The 23,459-nt window shown below is 48.1% G+C and overlaps 2 protein-coding genes across 6 annotated transcripts in view; both read left to right on the forward strand.

The window, feature by feature from the left end:
* Positions 1 to 16,185, forward strand: part of LOC121928481 (ankyrin repeat domain-containing protein SOWAHC-like) — a 46,347-nt gene extending 30,162 nt beyond the window's left edge. The window contains exons 1-9 of one of the 5 annotated variants that reach the window (XM_042463257.1): positions 83 to 207; positions 8,139 to 8,201; positions 8,472 to 8,573; positions 8,839 to 8,850; positions 11,055 to 11,060; positions 11,397 to 11,483; positions 13,068 to 13,095; positions 13,746 to 13,835; positions 15,774 to 16,185. In XM_042463257.1, coding sequence (XP_042319191.1) covers positions 118 to 207; positions 8,139 to 8,201; positions 8,472 to 8,573; positions 8,839 to 8,850; positions 11,055 to 11,060; positions 11,397 to 11,483; positions 13,068 to 13,095; positions 13,746 to 13,835; positions 15,774 to 15,997 — 702 coding nt within the window. In that variant the 5' untranslated portion in view covers positions 83 to 117 and the 3' untranslated portion in view covers positions 15,998 to 16,185. Of the gene's footprint in view, positions 1 to 82; positions 208 to 6,171; positions 6,571 to 8,138; positions 8,202 to 8,471; positions 8,574 to 8,838; positions 8,851 to 10,476; positions 10,480 to 11,054; positions 11,061 to 11,396; positions 11,484 to 13,067; positions 13,096 to 13,745; positions 13,836 to 15,773 lie in introns of those variants that run through there. The other 4 variants (XM_042463258.1, XM_042463255.1, XM_042463254.1 and 1 more) reach the window with 4 other exon arrangements.
* Positions 16,186 to 18,219: 2,034 nt separating this feature from the next.
* Positions 18,220 to 23,459, forward strand: part of LOC121928072 (iroquois-class homeodomain protein IRX-6-like) — a 16,896-nt gene continuing 11,656 nt past the window's right edge. The window contains exon 1 of the mRNA XM_042462303.1: positions 18,220 to 18,240. The gene's annotated coding sequence lies outside the window, so the exon portion shown is untranslated. The remainder of the gene's footprint in view (positions 18,241 to 23,459) is intronic.

The following is a 23,459-nucleotide window of genomic DNA, read 5'->3' on the forward strand; positions in this document are numbered from 1 at the left end:
GAGTCTGTGTTTGGGGGAGTAATTCTGCTAAGCTTGTTTTCTCTTTCTCAGCAGGAGAGGAGACCCCCCAAGGGGCAGCGGATTGGGGCCCCACCCTGGCCTCTGGCTGTCTGGCCAATGGAGGGGGCGCTTTGGAGACCCCTGTGCTGGAACAGCCTTGACCACTGCTCCACAGATCCTGGTCACAGCCTGCAATGGCGGACAGCGGTAGGTCCTCCTCCTCCTCCTCCGCGGGGGGGGGGGGGGGTTGAATCATAGAGTTGGAAGAGAACCTTTTTGAATTCTTTTGCCCAGAACTGGACACAGGGTTATTCCAGGTGAGGCCTGACCAAGCAGAACAGAGTGGACTATGACTTCCATTGATCTAGACATGTACTTCTATTGATGCAGCCTAGAATCAATTGACTTTGTTAGCTGCTGCATTGCGCTCTTGACTATGTTCAACTTAGAATCATAGAATCATAGAGTTGGAAGAGACCGCAAGGGCCTGGTCCAGTCCAACCCCTTCTTCTGCCATGCGGAATCCAAATCAAAGCTGGCCCATTGAGAGATGGCCATCAGCCTCTGCTTAAAGACCCCAAGGAGGGAGACTCATACCCTCCGAGGAAGAGTGGTTCCTCTGTCGGACAGCCTTTACTCCCAGGAAGTAGACTTGTGGTCTACTTGGACTCCTCAATCCCTTTCACATGTATATGTCTCCTGAAGTCAGGTCTCCCCCATATCCTATATCTGTGCATTTCATTTTCTGCCCTAGTGCAATACCTTACATTTCTCCCTGTTGAAGTTCATTCTGTTAGCTGTGGCCCAGTTTCTAATCTATTCAGATCATTTTGAATGTTGATCTGTCCTCTGGAGTATTAGCTGTTCCTCCTAATTTGGTGTCATCTGCAATTTGATAAGCTGCTGATCAGGATCAGGGCCTTGTCTCGAGCTATAGACCCCTCCCTTATCCCCCCCCCAACAATATCCTTCCCCCGCTTTGGTTTTTGGGGGTCCGGAGGGGTGAGGCTGGTGCCTTTGCGGAGGGGCCAGTCCTCCAGCAGTGAATGTAGGCAGCAGTTCTCAACTCTGGGTCGCGACCTCTTTGGGGTCGAACGACTCTTTCACAGGGGTTGCCTAAGACCATTGGAAAACACTATTTCTAATGGTCTTGGAACTGAGATGAAATAATGTTATGGTTGGGGGTCACCACAACATGAGGAACTGTATTAAAGGGTCACAGTGTTAGAAGGTTGAGAACCACTGATGTAGGGATTAAATTGTGGGCCACACCACGGATTTTGCACTTAGCTGCTTGGATGGGAAGATGCCGTTTGCAAAATTGGAGGTGCAGCATCATCCAAAACCCAGCAAACGGCGAGACCTTATCTCCCAACAACCGAAATGTACAAAATCCATGTTGCAAGCTCTCAAAGCTCCACTGGCTGCTTCTTCATCCGCAAAGAATTAAAAATCATACAGGAGAAGAAGAAGAAGAAGAAGAAGAAGAAGAAGAAGAGAAGAAGAAGAAGAAGAAGAAGAAGAAGAAAGACAGTGTTAGCCCCAAGCCTGCATTTTGTCAAGATTTTGCTGTTGTTGTTGTTGGAGGAACAATCAAAAAAAGCCGGACCTTCCCCCTCCTGGTATTTGGGTACTCATAAACATTTAAGTCCCATTCGCAAGAGAAACGCTCCTCTGGAGACCCAGGTTGCCTCCCTCCTTGGCAAAGCCACAAGGCTCCTTTAGTAGGCGATGCATTGAACAACAGCCAATGCAGCCAAAACAGCACAACTCCCCAGAAACCATAAGTTCCCAAGGTTCATTTAAAACAGTGATCCACAAAATGTGCCCTTTAAGAGATTTTGGACTTTCCCAGAAGCCTCAGCCATGTTGGCCAGTAGTCTGGGATTCTGGGAGCTGAAGTCCAAAATCGCCTTAAAGAGCCCAGTTTGGGGACCACTGATTTAGAAGTCAGAAGCCTTTTAAAGAGCCCCAGAAGATGGTCCAGTCCAGCCCCCAAAAAGGGGTCCCCCATCGCCAAAGGCACAGCAAACCACTCATTAGTTAAATGGAAAAGAGAGGCTTTTTTTGTGGTGCCTTAAAAACTATGGAGTTTGATCTGGCATCATGGGCTGCTGGTCAGTTCAATGTGAAGGGACACAAGGAGCTTGGCCACCAGTTTTGGCAGCACCAGAAAGATGCACAATTTAAACAACGCCCAGTATCCACTTTAAAGCAGCCAAAACCCTATCTACTTTTGAAAGCTAAGCAGGAATCACTTCTCTCACTTGGATGGAGACCACAAAGGAATCCCAGGCGCTGGAGGCTCTGTTCCAGAGGAAGGACTGGCAAAAACTGTCCCTGAGGATTTAGCTCAAGAAAAACCCACGAAATCCATGGCGCTCGCCATAAATGAACAGGCGACTGGAAGGCCTGCGGACACATCCGGTGTAAACAGGATGCAGACAAAGCAGCAACATCTGGGTTTCCTTCCCTCTTCCTTCCTTTAAAATGGACCAAAATGAAAAGAAAAGGCAGGACTCTCTATTCTCATTCATAAAGATCATAGCAAGCCTCATTTTAAAAGGCTCTTTGTGCAAAGCTACTGGAGAGTTCTGGGGCTTCCTTTTAAAAAGTGCCAAACCTTAATTCTCTGCTCCTTAGCTTGAAAAATGCGAAGCCAAACACAGAAATATAATGCCCGAAAAGGCCCCCAGAACAAATACTTGTCTGCTGCATGGAATGTGCCAGGATTCCTTTTGGACCGGAAAAACGACAACCCGAAAGGTCTGCTGGGCTGGACAGAGAGAAGAAGGAGAACTGGGCGGAGGCCACAGCAGTGGACCGGACACAAGAGGAAGCGGGAAAGTGGGAGAGAAGGACCCCCGGGGCTTTGGGGAGAAAACAGCTCAGCAAGGAGGGCTGAAACGGTCACTCTCAAGCAGAGAGCCTTGGGGCCCCTTCTCTGGCTGGAGGAGCACTGCAAAGCTGACCCATTTGTTGTTGCTGTTCATGGGTGCCTCCCAGTCGTTCCAACTTATGCTGACCCCAAGGCAAACCTATCAAGGGGGTTTCTTGGCAAGATTTGTTCAGAGAAGGTCATAGAATCTAGAGTTGGAAGAGACCCCAAGGGCCCTGATCCAGTCCACCACCTCTTTCTGACATGCAGGAACTCTCAGTCAAAGAATGGCCATCCCAGCTCTGCTTAAAAGTCCTCCAAGGAAGGAACCTCCACTACACTCGAGGAGGGAGTGTGTTCCTCTGTCGAACAGCCCTGACTCTCAGGAAGTTCCTCCTAATGTTGAGCTGGAATCTCTTTTCCTGGAGCTTGCATCCATTGTTCCAGGTCCTTTCTCTGGAGCAGCAGAAAACAAGCTTGCTCCCTCCTCAATATGGCATCCTTTCAAATATTTAAACAGGGCTATCATATCACCTCTTAACCTTCTCTTTCCAGGCTGAACATCACAGCTCCCTGAGTCGTTCCTCATAGGACATAGTTTCCAGACCTTCACCATTTTGTCTCCCTCCTTTGGACACAGGGCTCCAGTGTCTCAATGTCCTTTTGAATTGTGGGGCCCAGATTGGACACAATATTATTCCAGGTGGGGCCTGACCAGAGCAGAATAGAGTGGCAACTTCTCTTGATCTAGAAACTATACTTCTATTGATGCAGCCTAAAATCGCATTGGCCTTTTTAGCTGCCGCATCGCACTGTTGACTCATGTTCAACTTGTGGTCTACTTAGACTCCCAGATCCCTTTCACATGTACAGTCATCCCTCCATATCTGTGGCTTTGATATTTGCAGATTTGATTATTCACAGATTTCATTAACATGTTCTCTCTAGGACTTTCTAGGTCCTCCAGTGCAACTCTGTGGTCAACTTTAACCAAAAGTTGCACAGAAAGACCATTTGTAGCTACTCCAGTGCCATTCTATGGTCAGTGTATGTTGGACATTGACCACAGAGTTGTACTGGAGGACCTAGAGAGTCCTAGAGAGGTGTCCTTCAGGTAAAAACATGGTGTTTTTGTTATGTGTGGTTTTTCCATATTCATGGGGGTCTTGTTCCCCTAAACCTAGCAAACATGGAGGGACAACTGTAGTTTCATTCAGCCAGGTCTCCCCCATCATCCTATATCTGTGCATTTTATTTTTCTGCCCTAAGTGCAATACCTTACATTTCTCCGTGTTGAACTTCATTTTCTTAGCTTTGGCCCAGCTTTCCAGTCTATTCAGATCATTTTGAATCTTGATCCTGTCCTCTGGAGTATTAGCTGTTCCTCCTAATTTGGTGTCATCTGCAAATTTCACAAGTATGCCCCCAATTCTGTCATCCAGGTCATTGATAAAGATGCTGAATAGTAAACTGGGCCCAGGACAGAGCCCCACTGGACACCCCACTGGTCACTTCTCTCCAGGTTTACCATTGCCATTCTCTGAGGCTGAGATGGTGTGGCTTGCCCAAGGTCACCCAATGGGTTTACATGGCCAAGCTGGGATTTGAACCTTAGTCTCCAGAGTTGTAGTCGAACATTCGGACTCCTACACAATGCCTGACTCTAAAGTCATCCTGACCCATGGCAGTCCCTTGAATGAGGCATCTCCAGGACCCTTGTCCTTAACTGTTCTGCTCAAGTCCTGCAAATTCATTCCCATCCCCTCCTTGATGGAGTCCATCCTTTTGGCCTGTGGCCTTCCTCTCTTTCTATTGCCTTCTTCCTTTCCTAGCATTATCGTCTTTCGCAGTTATTCATGCCTTCTCATGACGTGGCAAACAGTGACAGCCTCCGTTTGATTGTCTTCCCTTCCAGGAAGATTTTGGGCTTGATCTATTCACTTGTTCGTCTTCTTGACCATCCGCAATATACTTAGCACCGCATCTCCAATGAATTGATTTTCCTTTTATCTGCTCTCTTCACTGTCCATCTCTCGCATCTGTACATAGCAATGTGGAATAAGATGGCTTGGACAGTTCTTACTTTAGTGTCCAGTTGTATATTTTTGCCCTTTGGGATCTTGTCCAGTTCTTTGGTGGCTGCTCTGTCCATTCCAACCCATTCTGGATCCTTGGGTGCAATCCCCATTTGGATCAACGACTGATCATCATCATCCAGATTGGATTTCTGTAACTTATTATTGTCATTTTCGTTTCCTTAATGTTCAAGAGCAACGCTGCCTTGGCACTTTGCTCTCTGACATTCTTTAATAAAGAGAGGTCAGTGAACAGACTTCAGAGAGAGTTTAATGCTTGCCGTAATACACTGGCAAAGAGTACTGTCTCATAAGTGGATTGCTCCATCTTTTGGGATACTCCTCTTGGCTGTTTCCCATTTTAAAAGGCTTTGCAGTTTTGCCCCTTTTCATAGACACTGTTGTTAGCCTCAAAACAATGCCGTTTTGCAAACGCCAGAAGCTGCAGAGGAAAGAGGGGGAAAGCGGCTGGCCTTGGACGGCTTATCACAAATGGCCAGGACCTTCCCTTGAAGATAAGAGAGAGGCGGCTGGTCATTAGCTCCTTGCAAAACCTCTTCCTGGCGAGGCACCAAGAGTGGGCTTGTCTCTTGTCTGACGCAGAAATGCTGCTTTTAAAAAATGCATCTAAAAGCAAGAATGCAAAGCAGATTTGTTCTTAGATCTTGTAGCACCTTTGAGACTCACAGGAAGAAAGAAATTGGCAGCAGGAGCTTTCATAGACTTCAGATACATTTACATGCAGAATAATAATAATAATAATAATAATAATAATAATAATAATAATAATAATAATAATAATAATAAGAGATTAACTGAGAGAAAGAAGTTGGCAGCAAGAGCTTTCCTAGATTTAAGCCTACTTCCTCAGATGCATTTGGACCAAATTTGGGCTGAAGTCTAGGAAAGCTCATGCTGCCAACTTCTTTCTTTCAGTGAGTCTCAAAGGTGCTACAAGATCTCTCTACATATTATTATTATTATTATTATTATTATTATTATTATTATTACATCTAAATGCATCTGAGGAAGTAGACTTAAGTCCAGGAAAGCTCCTGCTGCCAACTTCTTTCTTTCATTTCTCAAAGGTGCTGCAAGGTCTCTCTGTGTTTCTGATTCTCAGACGTAACACGGCTGGCAACCTCTTTGAATTCTACCAGTTTGTTCTTGGTTGTTCTGTAGGGAACTTAAAGCGGGATGCGTTCATCTCCCCAGGCCTTCTGCCCTCTTTGCACAAGGAAGTTTTGTTTCCACACAGTTTTGGAGCAATACCCGCGATCCCCTCAATTAGAAATACTGTAAAAGGGCAGAACGGCTGGTGCTATCTATCCCAAAACAGCTGCAAAAAGGTTTTCTGTCTTAAGTGGTCTTAAAAGTGTCTGGTCTTGTGGCCATTAGTCAGGCAAGAAGCGTCCGCTTTGGTGCAAAGGCCTGGGTCTGCCTGGTCCTTGGCCGGGAGAAGCTCACAACAGATTAGCCAGGAATTTGTTGGCCGGCCCCCAGTTCAGCCTCCGGCTTCTTCCTAAACTTCCCTGCAACGAATTTCCTGGTAAGAAGGCTGTTCAGCAGCGGAGAAGAAGAATGTCTCGGAGGGGAGTGAGCTCTTCTTCCTTCAAGGTTTTTAAACAGAAGTTAGATGGCTAGCCATGGCTGGGATGGATAGATAGATAGATAGATAGATAGATAGATAGATAGATAGATAGATAGATACCTTCAGGTTATGTGTATAAGGCATGTAGGAAAGATGAATGAGTTTCGTAGTTAGACCTGGGTCCCATCTCCAAAATATTACATTATGTATTTGCAAAGCAGACAGAGAGAAGAAGGACTGTCACCCCTCCTTTCTCCTTTCTCCTGATGGGATCCAAGGCAGCTTACAGCAGTTTAAAGCAATGGTTCCCAAACTTTGGTCCTCCAGGTGTTTTGGTCTTCAGCTCCCAGAAGCCCCAGCCAGTTTGGCCAGTAGTCAGGAATTCTGGGACTTGAAGTCCAAGACATCTGGAGGACCAAAGTTTGGGAATTACAGATTTTAAACAAAGTTCAGCTAAATGCTTATTCCACAAACATTAGAAAACAGCGAAACGATGTCAGTTTGAGTCCCTTTTCCCAAAATGTGTGGGACCAGAAGTGTTTGGGAGTTTTTAAAGATTTTTGGAATATTTGTACATTCCTAATGTAAAGTCTTGGAGATGGGACCCAGGTCTAAATATGAACTTCATTCATGTGTCATATACGCTTTACACACACAGCCTGAAGGTAACCTTATACAGAATATTTGTAATACTTTTGCACATGAGACAAAGCTTGTGTACATGAAAGCATCAGGAAGCAAAGACGGCACTATCTCAGCCACCCATCCGGACACTTTGGGATTTTGGAATATTTGGGATTTCTCAGTTCTGGATAAGGGAAAATCAACCTCATAGAAGGATAAAATCATGGAACTGGAAGAGACTCAAGGGACCATCCAATCCAACCCCATTCTGCCCTGCAGGAACTCGCAATCAAAGCGCCCCAGACAGAGCCAGAATATTCAAAAACCATATCCTCAAAACATAGTTTTAGAAAAATTAAAGCATGGATTTATCAGTGGGGTCCTACATAGCAGGGGCTTAGTCTGGATGACTTTGGGGTCCCTTCCAAATCTGTGCTTCTTTAGATGGAGACTCTGGTTTTCAGGGTGCTGGGGAAGGGGCCTTGTGCGAGAGACCACCATCAGCCCCCAGGGTCCCTCCAATGCAGTCCTACTTCTGCAAAAAAGGGGTTTTTCCCCCTGCCACCGCTGGCACTGCCAAGAAGAGCCAAGGTGACCCTGGGCAGATGTCCAGCTGCCAACCCGTCCGGCCTCCCCATCTGGAATGGGAATCCCTTCCATATTTGAAGGGGATGGAGAGTTGATGGAGGAAAGGGAGGGGTGGCACTGGACGCCGCTTTGTTGGCTGGCAGCTGCCCAGATGTTCTGGATCATCCCTTGGCTTTTTTCTCGTGTTAATAGGATTGTCACAGATCAGGGGAAGGGATTCCTCCCTCGCTGTTTAGGCGAAGGGGGCAAGAAGCCCTGATCCGGGGTGTCTAACTGTTGGGCCCATCCTCCCTGGGAAAGTAAGGGGCTCATGTTTTGGGAGGCTACATTTGGGGCAAGCGTGCCCTCTTGCCCCTTTTCCATCCCATTTCTCTTTTCGCAGCCCGAGTCGGACCGAGATGCCCCAGACAACGGAGGCGGAAGCCTGGGCCCTAGTCCAGTGGCGGTGAGTGTGGGCCCTGCAAGGGGTCAGGGGTCTCAGGGAGTGAGTGGGGGACACACAGAGCAGAAGCCGTGCCCCTGAGGGTGGCCAGGGGGTCTCCACAGTGTGTCCTTCTGGGTGGTTTGAGGCTTTGCTGGGTGATGCAGAGGGATGAATGGAGCTGTGGGGGTGGAAATTGGGGTGAGGGGAAGCAGAGGCTCTGCTGGGGGTCTGCCTTGGCCCCAGTGGGGTCCCTCAAGTCCTCCTGGGGCCCTAAAGCCTCTCTCTTTACAGCTGGAACCTCTGGAAAAAGAGTGGCTCCAAGGAGCAGCCAGTGGCCATGTGGCTACTCTCAGGCAACTGCTCCAGCAGGATCCAAACCTGGCTACGAAGAAGGTGAGAGGGCAGTAGATTTGGGGGCTTCCTCCTTGGGGTCTTTGGAAAGGGGTCTCTTCCTCTTCTCTTCTGCATTCAGCCAATGGGGAGGTGGCCACGTCCAAAGGGTCTCCTCTTCTCCTGCCAGCGGAGTGGGAGGAGGCCAGGGAAGGGGTCTTAGGGGACTGGACCCATTGACCATTGCTCCCTCGGCCCTGCCACTGAACGGGTCCCCCTTTTCTCTCCTCTTTCGGGGCTACCGTCCTGCGGCTGCGGATTCTCCCAGGACTTCACCTCGGTAAGTTTTACCCAAACTGCTGCTTGGTATTCATTTTATTTTGGACCCGCTTTTCTCAGCCCAGCCAGACCCATCCGGAAAGAGAACAAAACCCAACAGTCATATACATCTCAGTTAACACACCTGAGCCAAACCTTACATTCCTGTCATTCCACAACATGTCTATATAAAGCACACTTCCAAGTCAAAATTCCCAGCTGAACCCATACAGTGGGCCCTTGGTATACGCTGGGGTTTGCTTCCAGGACCCCTCATGGATAAGAAAATCCATGCATTAAAGGCAATGGCAAAACAAAGTGGTGTCCCTTATATAAAATGGCAAAATCAAGGTGTGCTATTTGGAATGTGTATATATATATTGAATATTTTTAAGTCGTGGATGCTTGAATCCGTGGATTAAAAATTAATAATCCGTGGATAAGGAGGGCGGACTGTACATGCACAATATCATACATCACAGGTGGATCAAATGCGTGATCCAAAATAGGATTCCCCAGCACAATACTATGGCAAGATTAGCCCAATCCTGCACTTAGCTGCTACAGCCACTCTGCACATGTTCAGAAGTCATTCCAGGTCCCTAACACCTCTCTTTCTCCCTCTCTCCCTCTCTGCCTTCCTGCTTTGGGATTTGTCTCCATGCTCCCAGGGGGTAAGTTCAGCCGTACATCCCTCCCTCGTCCGCACCGGCAGCTTTTTTACTTTTGGAGGGGGGTGTCCGATTGATGCCAAGTCAACATACAGTTTTTCCAAACGAAGCCTTTGGGGCAGATTCGCTTTGTCCAAAATGCAGCCCCGCATGGCTTTTAAACCGTTTCAGCCTTAGTCTGAATAGTCCCATTGAACAGTTTAAGAAGTCAGTTGAAATGATGTTGATGGTTCCAGATCCTGAACCGCTTTATGAACTGCTTAAGTCGGTTTCATTGGGGGACAGAGGTTGTGCTGCCCCTTGGCTCCCATTTCCTCCCCACAGTGTCCTTCAATGTCGGGGTCCATCCCTGGAAACTGGAATAATTGGACTTTGGTTGCAGCAAGTGCAAGACCCGTTTGGGGAGTGAGTCTACAACAAAAAAGGCTGTTGTACCCAACCAGGTATAGAGAGGAAAAAGAAAAGAAGTCAGGTCATGGTAAAAGTTATACACTTGCCCCTCCATATTTGCTAGGGTTAGGGGCACAAGACCCCTGTGAATATGGAAAAACTGCCAGTAACAAAAACACCACGTTTTGACCTGAGTGGACACCTCTAAGAATCTCTAGGTCCTCCAAGGCAACTCTGTGGTCAACTTTAAAAGTTGCACTGAAAGACCTAGAGATTCCTAGAGAGACCACTCTGCGAGGCCTTTGTAGCTCCTCCAGCACAACTCTATGGTCAGTGTCTGTCAGAGGACCTAGAGATTCCTAGAGAGGTGTCCTCTCAAGTCAAAACATAGTGCTTTTGTTATTTGCGGTTTTTCCATAATCACGGGGGTCTTGTGCCCTTAACCCTAGTGAATATGGAGGGGCAAGTGTATTGCTTTTACCATTATCTGACTTCTTTCTTTTCTCCTTGGGAGTAAGTCTAATCGTAACCCGTTTCTCTCTTTGTCCGCATGGCGTCGGCTGTTGCGTCTGCCTGGCATGGAGCAGTTTGTAAGTACCCGGCCCCTGCTTCCCTTTCCAGCCCCCCAGCTCAATAGCACAGCCCCTGGCCCTTTGCCCAACTGACCACCCCTGTCCTGGGCTGACCCTCAAAGCAAACTGTTCCTGAGTGGTGTCCATTTTCTCATTCAGAGCATTTGTGAGTGGGACAGTCTCTGTTAACAGACAATCCTGGCGTTTAGATTGGAGCAAAAGTGTTTTTTAAAACAGTGACGACAACAATAGGGAATAAACAACACACTCGCAAATGCGTTGACGCAGATTGGCCTCCTAGCATTGCTCAGTGCCCTTTTCAGTCGGAGAGCCTTATCGCATTAAAAAGAAACCCGGCAGGGAAACAGAGAGAAGTGGGTTTATCTTTCTGTCTTCGCATGACGTTCAAGAACTTTCATTCCCTTCCAGTTGCAAAGGTCTGGGAGAAGGTTGGAGAAGTGTCCATTTTGCAAAACTGGAAAAATTCGTTTGGCAAAAGGGACATTTTTACCACTTTCTCCCACGCTTTTACAACTGGAAGAGAAGAAATATGGGGACAGAAATATAAACTTGCTTTTCTCCATTTGCCTGCCGGGTTTGTTTTTAATGCAATAAGGCTTTCAGTCTGTGTGTTTCAGTGATTACATTGCAAGCGTCTGTCTTTGCTCTGTGCCCAAAAGCTGGCATTGGGGTCCCTGTGCGCACATGGCCATTAAGCACTACCTCTGTGCCACCTGCGTGAACCTCAGAGTTGGGACCAGGGACCCTGGCGGCTCCATAGCGGCTCCTCCTGACTTGGAAATGAGGAGAAGTGTTGGAAGCTGGAGGAGGACAGTGGGCAGAGAATGTGCCCCATGCCCCTCACGGCCCAGGAGTGACCGGAGGGGCAGCCCAGAGTGACCGCAGCTGTGCTCTCTCCCCATTTCCTTCCACAGACAGCCCTGCATTGGGCAGCCAAGCATGGCCAAGAGGACTTGGTCACTCTGCTTCTGGACACGGGAGCCGATGTCAACCTGCGAGCAGTGAGTGCCACCAATTTGCCTACCGGACTGGGTCATGGTGGTGCGGGGAGTGTTAGGTTTGATTTAGGGTGTAAGGTTTAATCCCAGGGGGAGAGCATGGGTGGGTAGGCGGGTGGCATTTACAGCACTTCTAATCATTGGCTCTTTCCCCCACAAATTCTTTCCTGTCGCTCTTGGGATGCCGCTGACCCATCTGCCCACCGGAAGCATGTGAGTAGTCCCTTCCCTTCCTAACCCTCCCTCATGGACCCTGTTACCATCTCAGCCACCATCCCATTCATGAGACACACAGGTGTAACTAGCACCACATAGGAGGAGAGATTTTTTTGGACCACCTGCAATGGTCTTACAGCTGTGTAAAGGGAGTTGTGCTTGCAGGACCCTTGTGCATGCGGTAGTGCATTGAAGTTCCCAGAGTAAACTGTCGATGTGCATGGATTCTATGCATTGTGCATTGCACACGGCTCTTTCGCCATGGATGGTTAGCTGTGCGCGTTGACCACCGATCCACACACCTTGAACTGCGCTGGCAATTCAGCACATGGGTTGTGTAATGTAACTCCGCCAATGGATATTTATGCTATGATGAAGCAATGCAAGCTCTCAGCTGTTCAAACACACACCACAATCCCTTGCTCTCTCAGTGTCCAGTTGTCCAGTCCCAACTGAGGGGGCAGTTCATTCTCCTGGGGAGAGAGGTTGTACAAGGAGGTCTCCATGCCATGTATCAGTTGCAGAAATAGTGCAGTTTGACACTGTTATAGCTTCACTGGCTCCATGCTATGGCATTCTGGGATTTGTAGTTTTGTGAGCTATTGCACCTTCTATGACAGAGCGCTGTGGTGCCACAACAAATTACAAATCCCAGGATTCCATAGCATGCAGGCAGGGTAGTTAAAGCAGTGTCAAGCTGCATTATTTCTGCAGTGCAGATGCAACCTACAAGAATGATGCTCCCAGGAGCAACAATTCTTGTCTCCTCCATCTCTCTTTCCTCACCATCTCTCTCTCTTTCTCTCTTCCTTCCTTCCTTCTTCCCCATTTTCCCCATAACAGGGCGTGAGTATCTGGCTGGAGCCATATGGGGGACTATCCACCCCAATCTGTGGGTTTTTCACTTCTGGGGGGCAGCTGGAAGAGACCCCAGCCAACAGACTCTTGGCAGAAGACCCCACTGAAGCCTGGGTAATGGGAGGGGGCTGCCCCCTCCATGGATTTGGGGGCAAGGGGATGCTGTGGGGAATAAACACTTTTGCAAGGAAAGGGTTTTGAAGGTGGAGGGTGCTGAACTGGTTTGGCTCCTTTGCAATACCAGAGCTGCTGGAAGGGCTTTCAGTTCAGTAGACAGGAATGCTGCTGCAAGCCTAACTTCTCAGGTGTTCGTATTTGAGTTTCTATTTTTCTTGTCAGCTGCCTTGAGTCCCAGCTTTGGAAAAAGGGAGTGGGGGGGTGGGTTATAAATCCAGCTGTTGAATGCAAAGCCATTTCTGGGTTGTGTCTTCTCTCCTCCCCACATCTCTTTCTCCCCGGTCTCTCCAGGGCTACACTCCTTTGCATATCGCTGCTTTGCACGGTCACCGGCAGCTGATGGAGCTGTTCATCTGGACCTACGGTGAGGAAGGACACATGGGCTCCCTACGTTGTCATAACCGCAAAGGAGGACACCACAAAATGTGTGATGTCTTTGCCGTCACCTAACTGGCGCAGCCACCAAGAAGGCCATGTCTGTCATTGCCATAATCTGTGTCTCAAACCTACAAAGCGGGACACTTAGAAGAGTCTCTCATTCAGATTGGAGGGGGACAGGTTGGAGGGTATGAGAGGAGGCAATCCCACTGGTATCCTGGACCCAATCCATATCTGTAATTGCCAGCACCTTGAATTGTGTCTAGCAGCAGGTTGGCATCCAGGGCAGAGTCATAACAGGTTGGCGTTGGCCTCTGGAGGGCCTTTGGAAGGTCCAGGAAGAGGCCTGGTTCTTTGCACATCTGTCTTCCCTGGCCACTAAAAGACCTTTGAAGACCTGTCTTTGCTGGCAGGGTGGTATTTTTCATGGGGGGCTGCAGGCGGAGGAGCCACATACCTTAACCAGCAGCATCCAAAGAACGAGGTATATGGGGCATAATTTGCAGTTAACTTGCATAAGTCACCAACAGGGTTCTTGCCATTCCTTAATTGCCCTTTGAGGTCGGTGGCTCGGTCCCTTTGCTTTCTTAATCCCTGATGCTGCCTTTCTCCTCCCCAACCCAATCCACCTTACAGGTGCCAAGCAGAATATCCGGGATTACAGCGGGCGCCTGGCCAGGCACTACTTGCACCTCGAATCTCCGAAGGACGCCCCCCACACGCCCCGTAAGAGCCTCCTCTCCTCCATCATCCTTCTCAGTGGGGCTGGGGGCATCCCTTTTCTTCCCTTGGCTTAGGTGCATCTCTGCAGGGGGGGTTTGTTTGTGGGGGGAGAAGAAGCAGGGAGCCAAGCATTGAGGGGGTGAGCCTGGCCCATGGTGGGCTTCTGTGCACCTCTTGCAGCATGGGGCTGCAATCATAGAATCCTAGAGTTCGAAGAAACCCCAAGGGCCATCCAGTCCAACCCCATTTGTCCACATCCTTTTTTATTTATGTCCAGAACTGGACACAGGATTATTCCAGGTGGGGCCTGACCAGAACAGAATACAGTGGCACTGTTGCTTCCCTTGATCGATTCTAGACACTATACTTATATTGATGCACCTAGAATCGCATTGGCCTTTCTAGCTGCCGGATCGCACTGTTGACTCATGTTCAACTTATGGTCTACTTGGACTCCTAGATCCCTTTCACACATATAAGTCTCTTTAAGACAGGTGTGCTCCATCCTATATATATATACATTTCATTTTCTCACCCTTACATTTCTTCAGAGTTTGGTCTGGAATTGGCTGCAATTCCAGCCCTCTCCACCCCAAGACTTTGGTTGGTACCCAAAATGGACAGCCACCCCTGCTGTAAGATCAGCTTTCCTGGTGGTAAATTATTGCTGCAGAATAAAGCATCCCAACCCCGGAGAATCCCAACACCTCCCAGCGGGTGGTAGAATAGGGCCCTCTGAAGCAATTGATTCCACCTGGATGATCCCAGAGTCAACATTCCAGATCCTCCATGGCTGAACAATGATCCCCAGGGGATCCCACTGGGAAATGGATCCCCAGTAGGGCTGCAGGTTAGGGCTACCCCAAGCCCTGAGATTTCAGGGCCAGATTCTTAGGACATGGGGATGATCACTGGTGATATTGCAGGAGATGGGCCCTGGCGATATGACAAGGGTGGTGGCACAGAGCAGAATATATTAACCATCAACCACACTTGAACAGACTATACGTACTAGTCTAAAAAATACCAGTTCTAACGAATAAGTGTTCACATGCATGAATTTTCAAGGCAATGCTCTCACCCTGAGATTCCTCCCCTCACCACCACCCCCCGGAGAAGAGGGCCAGGCCCTGATACAACATAACGCTATTCCCCAGGGTTATTTAGGGCAGAACTGCATAACAGAAACTGAACGGCACAAACCCAACCCTCCTCCCGTCCTAATGGCTATCAGGACAGGTACGTTGTGTGCCTTCAAGTCACTTTCAACTTATGTCTGACCCTAAGGCAAGCCTATCCTGGGGCTTTCTTGGCAAGATTAGTTCAGAGGGGGTTTGCCATAACAATAATACATTTTATTTATATCTCCAGCTTCTCCCTTCGGATCGAAGCAGGATTACAGCAGTAAAAACATCATAAAAATACATAGATAATACAAAATACATCAATCAGAAATAAAAAGGGAAGAGTTGTTACAGTATTTGTCACAGTCATAGAATGGCCATCCTCTGAGGCTGAGAGAGTGTGACCTGCCCAAGGTGTCCCAGGGGTTTCATGGCTAAGCTGGGAATCGAACCCTGGGCTCCAGAGTGATAGTCCAATGTTCAAACCACTATGCCATGCTGGCTGATGAGGGAAGTGCAGTCAGTTTCTTCATAGGAAGGTTGGCACCCCATCTCTGTACCCCTGAATTTGCCAGGCTAAAGCACAACCCATCCAGCAAGGGCACCTAAACACAAAATAGCCCTTTGGCTGCTGCTGGAAATCTGTTAACTAAGATGCTGATAAGGCCAGGTGAGGATCGTAGAGCCCATCTGCCTGGTGAGGGGCAGTCTGCCCACTCCAGGGACCCATTGGCACAAATGCTGGGGGCTGAATGTTGCTGGGGGTCCCTGCCTCTATCTCATAGCCCCCTTGGTGAGCTTGACCCTTTCCTTCCAGAACTGGGACCAATGCGTGGGGAGCGAAGCAAGAACCGGAAGCTGGCCTCCCTCTTCCTGCCCAAGACCAGTGGCCAGGGCCAGCGGCGGTGGGGCTCGGCCAGTGACCTGACAGAAGAAAAGCAGGAGGAGGACAGCAGGGAAGAGGGGCAGGAGCCACAGAGGGGCCCCCAACACCTGGCCCTGCCCCCCAACTACCGGCCGGTGCGCAAGTTCTCTCGCTAGCTGGCCAGGACCCCTCTGGATCTCAACTTTGGAATGCTATGGACACAGACTTGGCACCGAGGGGTGATGGTGCCGTGTGTGGCACTTTCTGGCCCCACTTATCCTGCATGCCCATGGGACTCTCTTTTTCCTCCATGGCAGGGACTCTGGACCACTGTGGCAATAAAGGCACTTTGAGCATGCCCAACCACCCTGGCTGCATCTTTTGGGGAAGGGGGGATGAGGGGCTGGGTAGTTCTGGGGGCATGGCCTCCCAAACATCACAGGGAATGGACTGGGGCTGCTCCTTGCTCCTCTTTCCCAGCTGTAGTCAGGCCATGTTGACTGGACACGCGGCCCACCATTCTGCCCCTGATGTCTCTTGGCTAACTAAAGAGATGTGGGCCACCAGATTAACATCTGGATGGGGGAGTTTTCCAAGGTGGCACTGGCACATCTCTGGATTTAGTGGGTTCTGTAGTAGTAACTGTGTCCTCGGACAAGAGTGTGCTTTGTTTTGTTTGTTGAAAGTCTTCCACCATGTAGTTGCTCCAACCTAGTTGTGATCATTGACGGTGCCTCTTTTCTGCACCATCAAAAGGATCACCAGTTTCTTGTCACAGTGTTAGGTTGGCGATGAAGCATTTGCCATTCAAAGTCAGGGTTTAAATGGCCTGCTATCTTGGCAGGGTGAGTCACAGAATCTCAGGGTTGGAAGAGACCCCCAAAGCCCATCCGGTCCAACCCCATTCTGCCATGCAGGAACTCACAATCAAAGCACTGCCTGTGCAAGATGGCCATCCGCCTCCGTTTAGAAAAATGTTGGTGTTTTGGGTGATGAACCTTGCCTGTTGCCCCGGCCCGGTGCCAAATGGATGAAGATGCCGGTTCCTCTCCAACACGGGAACAAAGCGAAACCCCAAACAGGCTTTCAGCTTGCTGGAACCATGCCTGGAGAAACAGCTGCTGAATCAAAGAATCACTCACTCTCCAGCAGTTCACTCCTTAGAGGCTTTATTACTTTGTTTCTAATAAACACAAGTTAGTCACTCCTATACAAAAACTCTTACCGTCACACCACACTGTCTCCAACTCTCAGACTCCAAAACTCCCACAGTTCACTAGAACAGTGTTTGTTTTCTTATATACAACATTCCCACGATGTGACCACTAAGTCCAGCCTCCTTCTGTACAAGATGCTATGAAACATAGAAACCAATCCCTGTTCAGACTGAAGACATAGTCTTGCTCAGTTGCCCTTGAACGTCCGGCTGCGGCTCTGGACCAATTTAGACTTTTGCAGACATTGTCACATCTGAACATTTTTACCTTCAATATACATTAACAAAAGACTCCATCATCTTCCAAGCATCTTCCACTGTCAAACAGCTCTTACTGTCAAGAAGGGCTCTCTAAAGTTTAGATGGAATCTCTTTTCCTGTGGCTTGAATCCACTGCTCTGTCTTAAGTCTCTGGAGCAGCAGAAAACAAGCTTGCTTCCTCCTCAATATGACATCCCTTCAAGTATTTAAACATGGCTGTCATCTCACTTCGTCTTAAACTTTGCTCCAGCTAAATGTGCCCAACTGCCATATCTGTTCCTCATAAGCCATGGTTTCCAGATGTGTTACCATTTTGGTCACCCTCCTCTGGACACATTCCAGCTTGTCCTGGAGTTGGCTGCCCATCTCTCCCTCTGGATGATGGCTTAATCCTGGTCAAATTCCTGTCTCTTGACCTTGGTTTCCCCCAGAATCTAGAATGCGCATGACCTGTTATTGCAAGAGTGAGGAAAGTACACTCTCAACGCTTTTTTTTTTTTGGCAACACTGCATCTGTCTCTAAATTTGGGGGGCAAAAGTCACCCCATTGTTAAACTGCCATTCCTGAAGACCTCCAGCAGTGAAAATGGATAGCAATGCACCCCCAGCAAAATATAAAATCTTAAAATTGGCCATGGAAACTAATTAACTTCTAGTTCCTATGTACATTTATTTTCTGCCTGCCGCAAGGCCTCTTCCCTGGGATTGTTCTGGAGGAAACAGCACCAAGACGCTTCTTTTCCCTGCTATAAAAACAAGCGTTACGCGTGAGTCCCGATCCTTCTTTAGCACATCATCCTGGTGAATAGTTTTAAATGTTTCATTTTTACTAGCAGTGTACTGATAGTGTTAAATGTGTTACTCCTTTCCTTCTAGTGCTGGCGATGCCTTCAAGAAACCCAACGCCAGGGTTCCTGATGGCCTGGCATTTGGCAGAAGCTGGTAAGGCAAAAGTGGCCGAAAACAAATTTGCTGTTTTAACTTGTTTTCTTATGATGTTCCTCATTTGTTGTTTTAACCTCTAGATTGTAAGCCATAGGCAGGCTTTTTATATATCTTTGATTTTATTTGGTTTTTGTACAGCGCCGCGTACATTTACAGCACTTTATAAACAAAGATAGTAATAATAATAATAATAATAATAATAATAATAATCCACCTCTTTCTTGAATTGCACTGCCCAGATGTGGACACAATATTAGTCCAGGTGGGGTCTGACCAAAGCAGAATAGAGTGGCACTGTTACTTAACAGTCAAGGCACTATACTTCCATTGATGCAGCTTAGAATCGCCTTGGCTTTCTTAGCTGCTGCATCACATGTTGACTCACATTATGCATATGGTCAAGTAAGACTCCTAGATCCCTTTTGCATATAATGCTGTCAAGCCAGGTGTCACCCATCGTATATCTGTGCATTTCATATACAGAATGTACTTATGGTTTGATGCAATATAGTATCTTGTATTTACATGTTCATAGAATCCTAGAGTTGGAAGAGACCCCAAGGGCCCTGATCCAGTCCAACCCCATTCTGCCATGCAGGAAATCACATTCAGAGCATTCCCTACAGTTGGCCATCCAGCCTCTGTTTAAAGACACCCTTTAATGGCTTTATATAGATCTCCAATGAAGGCCCTTAAGAGCACCCACAGTCCAATGAAAGAATCATCCTTCAAACCTCTTGAAAAGCACCCCCAGTTTCTTCTGTGGCTTCCATTTTGGAAGCTCCCCAGTTTCTGCCTCCTCCGGATGTTGGTCAGTGCCTTTGTGAGCTGCCACCATCCAGGTGAATGAGCAGAGATTGCCAGGGGAAAATCAGCAGCTGCCCAGCTGTGTGGAGCCTAGCCATACTGCCCCTTTAATGTCAGCTGGCACACAGTGAATGCTGACCCTAATCAGCTGCCAGTCTAAACCTCCACACACACACACTCCTATATAAATCTCCTTGCCCAACCACATCCCCAAAGAGCCAGAGTCACCTGGGCAGAATGGCATCAGCACCACCCCAAGAGCTGCCCATCAGCAGTGGGGACTTGGAGGGCTTTTGGAGGCCCTTGCGGGGCCAGCCTGCCCCACTCCTGCCCCACTTCCCTTGCTCCTATCCTGCCCTGCCTTGCTACGGGTTGCTGCACCCACCGTCCATTGGCCTCCTGACGCAGACGGTAAGCGAGTCGGGGGCAATTGTGGTGGAGGGCTTCTGCGGGGTGGCATTTGCCAAATGATGGCTTGGAAAGGGTGGCAGGATGATATAGTCTGTTGTCATGTGCCAGAAAGTTGACTGTGAGTTATGGGCACCCTTTGGGCTCCCTGGTCCTGCTCAGCTCTTGCAAAGTCAGGGCATCATCTTCCTTGACAGAAGAGTCCATCCATCTATACTACAGTCTTCCTCTTTTGCTTGTATTGTCCACTTTGTACCATAGCCTCAGTTGAGTGGTTTTGGCTTCAAGGAAGACCCGAGCCTTTATTTTTCTCAAGGAGCCATGCATTTGTCTTTGCTGCCATCCATGGCATCTGCAGAATTCCACAAAACATTTCAAATGAGTTGATCTTCTTCCTCTCAGCTTTTCCAGCCATTCATTGAAATGAGAAATACTGTGGAGTGAATGATCCTGACTTGGCTGCTCAGTGGCGTTTCTTTACATTTGGCATGATATGCAAAGCAATCTTGTAGCCCCCTTGAGACTAACTGAAAGGAAGAAGTTTGTAGCATACTGGGAGAAAGGCAGGATTGATGATGATGATGATGATGATGATGATGATGATGATGATGATGATGATGATGATATGCTTTTGTAGGAGGTCAGTGCGCTCCATTGGATGTGTCTGTTTGCATGCATGTTCTATTGAGTCCAGGAAAGCTGATGCCACAAACCTTTAAAATCTCAAAGGTGCTACAAGATTCCTTTGCATCTGACCCAGACTAAGACAGCTCTGTCTTTGGATATGACTTGATATGAAATGATGGCCATCTTTAAAGACCTGAATCTCTTTAAATACCTTTAAATATCTGCACGGCAGAACGGGGTTGGACTGGATGGCTCTTGTGGTCTCTTCCAACTCTATGATTCTATGATTCTGTGAATATATATGGATATTTATTTGATATGTAGATACTTATCAGATGTTGATTGCACAAGAGATTAGCATCTGCAAGTATCTGAAAGGCTTCCTTCAAGTGGAAAATGGAACGAGACTGTTCTCCGCTACTCCAGGAGGCAGGGCCTGAAACGTGATGGATTCCAACAATGAAATGAAATTCCAACTAAACATTTGGGAAGAATATTTCTGGAGGGTAAGAGCTGCTCAAAGTGGGAAAGGCAGCCTTGGAAGGGGGCAGATTCGCTTTCACTGGATGTTTTAAAGAGCGGTTGGATGCTTGTCTCTTGTCTCTTGCCTCTTGCTGTAGATCCCTCGCCTAAGCTAGATGGCCTTTGGCAATCCCTTCCAGCTCCATATTTCTATCATTCTGTGACCGAAGAGACACAGCTCAGTTATTCTTCTGGAGTGGACCAAGGCCCTTATCACACCTGGGGGGTTTGCAGCTCAGATCCGCAGTCACTCCTGTTCTAGCAAACATCATGTTTTTTCACACCAGATCTGGAGTCACTCCTGTCTAGCAATGCGAATTCACGTTACAATGTGATGTTTTTCCACACCTGGTTGCCTTTCTGTTGCCCTTCCGAATTGAGGGGAAGCGGAGTCAGTATGATTCCATCACGTGATGCTGATTCAAGCAAAGCAAAGTGAGTGCACATTGCATTACCACACTGGAACATAATTTGAGGGTTCAACAATTCGAATCGGCACCCTTGGGCATATTCAGTGGGGCTCTGGATGCTGTCCTCCTTCCCTGCCCCCTCCTTAGCTGTCCTCTTTCATTGAGGTGAAGGAGGACGCCCATCGCTCTGACCATATCTCTCCTTTGCTGGCATCCCTTCACTGGCTCCCCCTCCCTTTCCGCATTCAGTACAAGCTCCTGCTGTTGACGTTTAAAGCCCTCCATGGACTGGCCCTCCTTACTTGTCAGACCTTCTTTCTCCTCACCTTCCCACTCGGTTGTTCCCTCCGTTCTGGTAGTCAAGGTCTGCTGTCCCAGCCCAGGATTTCCTCTGCCCCATCCCGGATTCACCCCTTTTCACTTGCTGCCCCTCACTCCTGGAACCTTCTTCCCCTGCGAGACACAAGGGCCCTGATCACTTCTTTAACCAGCTTCAAAATGGAGTTGAAGACCGTCCTGTTCAGAGAAGCCTTCCCAGGTATTGCATAATTGTCACTTGCTATTTGATGTTCTTTGTTGCCTGTTTTATTGAATCATAGAATCATAGAGTTGGAAGAGACCTCTAGGGCCCTGATCCAGTCCAACCCCATTCTGCCATGCAGGAAATCCAGATCAAAGCATCCCCGACCGATGGCCATCCAGCCTCTGTTTAAAGACCTCCAAGGAAGGAGACTCCACTACACTCCGAGGGAATTTGTTCCACTGTCGAACAGCCCTTACTCTCAGGAAGTTCTTCCTAATGTTGAGGTGGAATCTCTTTTCCTGGAGCTTGCATCAGAGTGGTTTTCCACACCAGATCAATTCAAAGTGCAATTGAAGTGAGCTTGGAAGCGAATTCTGTGAAGTCACTTTTTTCGGTTTTACCAAAATGAGGGGTCACTTTGGAATCACTGCAGAAGCACCTCGTAAGGAGCTCCCATAGAAAGGAATGATAACACATTCACTTTATGACGTGAATGCGCATCGTTGGACCCGCGCTCACATCGGAACTGAGCCGGAAAACCCCCCCAAAGCTCCATGTGACATACTCCGAAGAGAGCCTCCCAGCAGTTTCTCTGAGCTGCGCTTCCCTCTCTAGCAGCCAGAAGACGGAGGAAGGGTAAAGTGGGTTGTTGCACAGTATTGTGTGTTCCTTACCATGGGACAGAATCACAGACTTATTCTAGTTTATCACATGGAGGAGACCAGGAGGTTATCCCATGAAGATCCCGTAAAAATCATGTCATTTCAGAAAATGATTTCACACGTCGCACAAAACCCGTCATTAAAGTACATTAAAGTGCATTTTTTTACTTTTGGGATTTCAGCAAGCATGCATTTCCAATATCACTTTATTTGCGCAATTGCATGTGATAATCCAGGGGTAGGCAACCCGCGGCCCATGGGCCGGATGCGGCCCGGCAAGGCCTTGGGACCGGCCCCAGCCCGGTCCTGCCGCCGATTGCCGCCGGGGCCTTTGGGGGGCAATTTTCTATAGAAGCCTCAGAAACATGCATTTAAGACTTCCTGGTTGGAACGGCAGCCCAATGGATGCAAACTCAGGGAGCTCCTGAGAAATCATCCTCCTTTACTGGTGCTTTCCCACCCGCAGTTTTCCAGCGCGAAATGGGAAAAACCCCAGACAAGGTATTGCCTGGGTGAAGAGGCTTTGCCCCCCCCCCCCCCCCCGAAAGCTATCCTCTGAAGAGGGTCCCTTTTGTCTCTCGGGTCCTGAACAGATAAAAGCTGGGGAGGAAAAGAAGAGTCAACGCCAGAAAAGGGAGCCTTTTAGGCACAAGAGCTGCCACCAATTTATTTTAGTAAGTGTACTTACGATAAGCCTGTGAAATTAACAGTTGCTACTTGAGTTTGTTACAAAGAAGATATCTTGTTAAAAGATCCTTTGGGACTACTGTATTAAAAGAAGTAAGAGCCAAAGTCAGTTGTACTTGGCGGAGGAGTTGTATTTAAAATCCAAGTTTCTGATAAAGGCTTTATCAGTATCACCGCAGTTTGAAAAGCCTAACTTATGTTGGGTGGAAGGCAAAGTTTGAGAACTATATAGAAAATTATCTACACAACGAAGATAAGTTCTATTAAAAACAAAAAAGCTGACATGGGCAGCAGTGAAAGGACTGCAAGATTAGCTGCCGCTGGGAAAAGAGTGTGGTTTGAGAACAGCAGCCTGTGGCTTGTTGCAGTCCATGGCTGCAGAAGCTTGGAGGAGAAAATAATTAAAGAGAGAGTTTGTGGCCAGAAGGATAAGGAAACTAAAAAGAGATGGCAGAAGGAGAAGGAAGAAGGGGAAAGAAGAAAGCAAAAGTAAAGGAGAGGAGGAACACTGTGGAGACTATTAAGGAGGACGACACAGTGAGAAGGGGATAGCAGAGAGAAAGAGGACAA

Source organism: Sceloporus undulatus, chromosome 4 (genome assembly GCF_019175285.1).
Source record: "Sceloporus undulatus isolate JIND9_A2432 ecotype Alabama chromosome 4, SceUnd_v1.1, whole genome shotgun sequence".
Lineage (NCBI taxonomy): Eukaryota > Metazoa > Chordata > Lepidosauria > Squamata > Phrynosomatidae > Sceloporus > Sceloporus undulatus.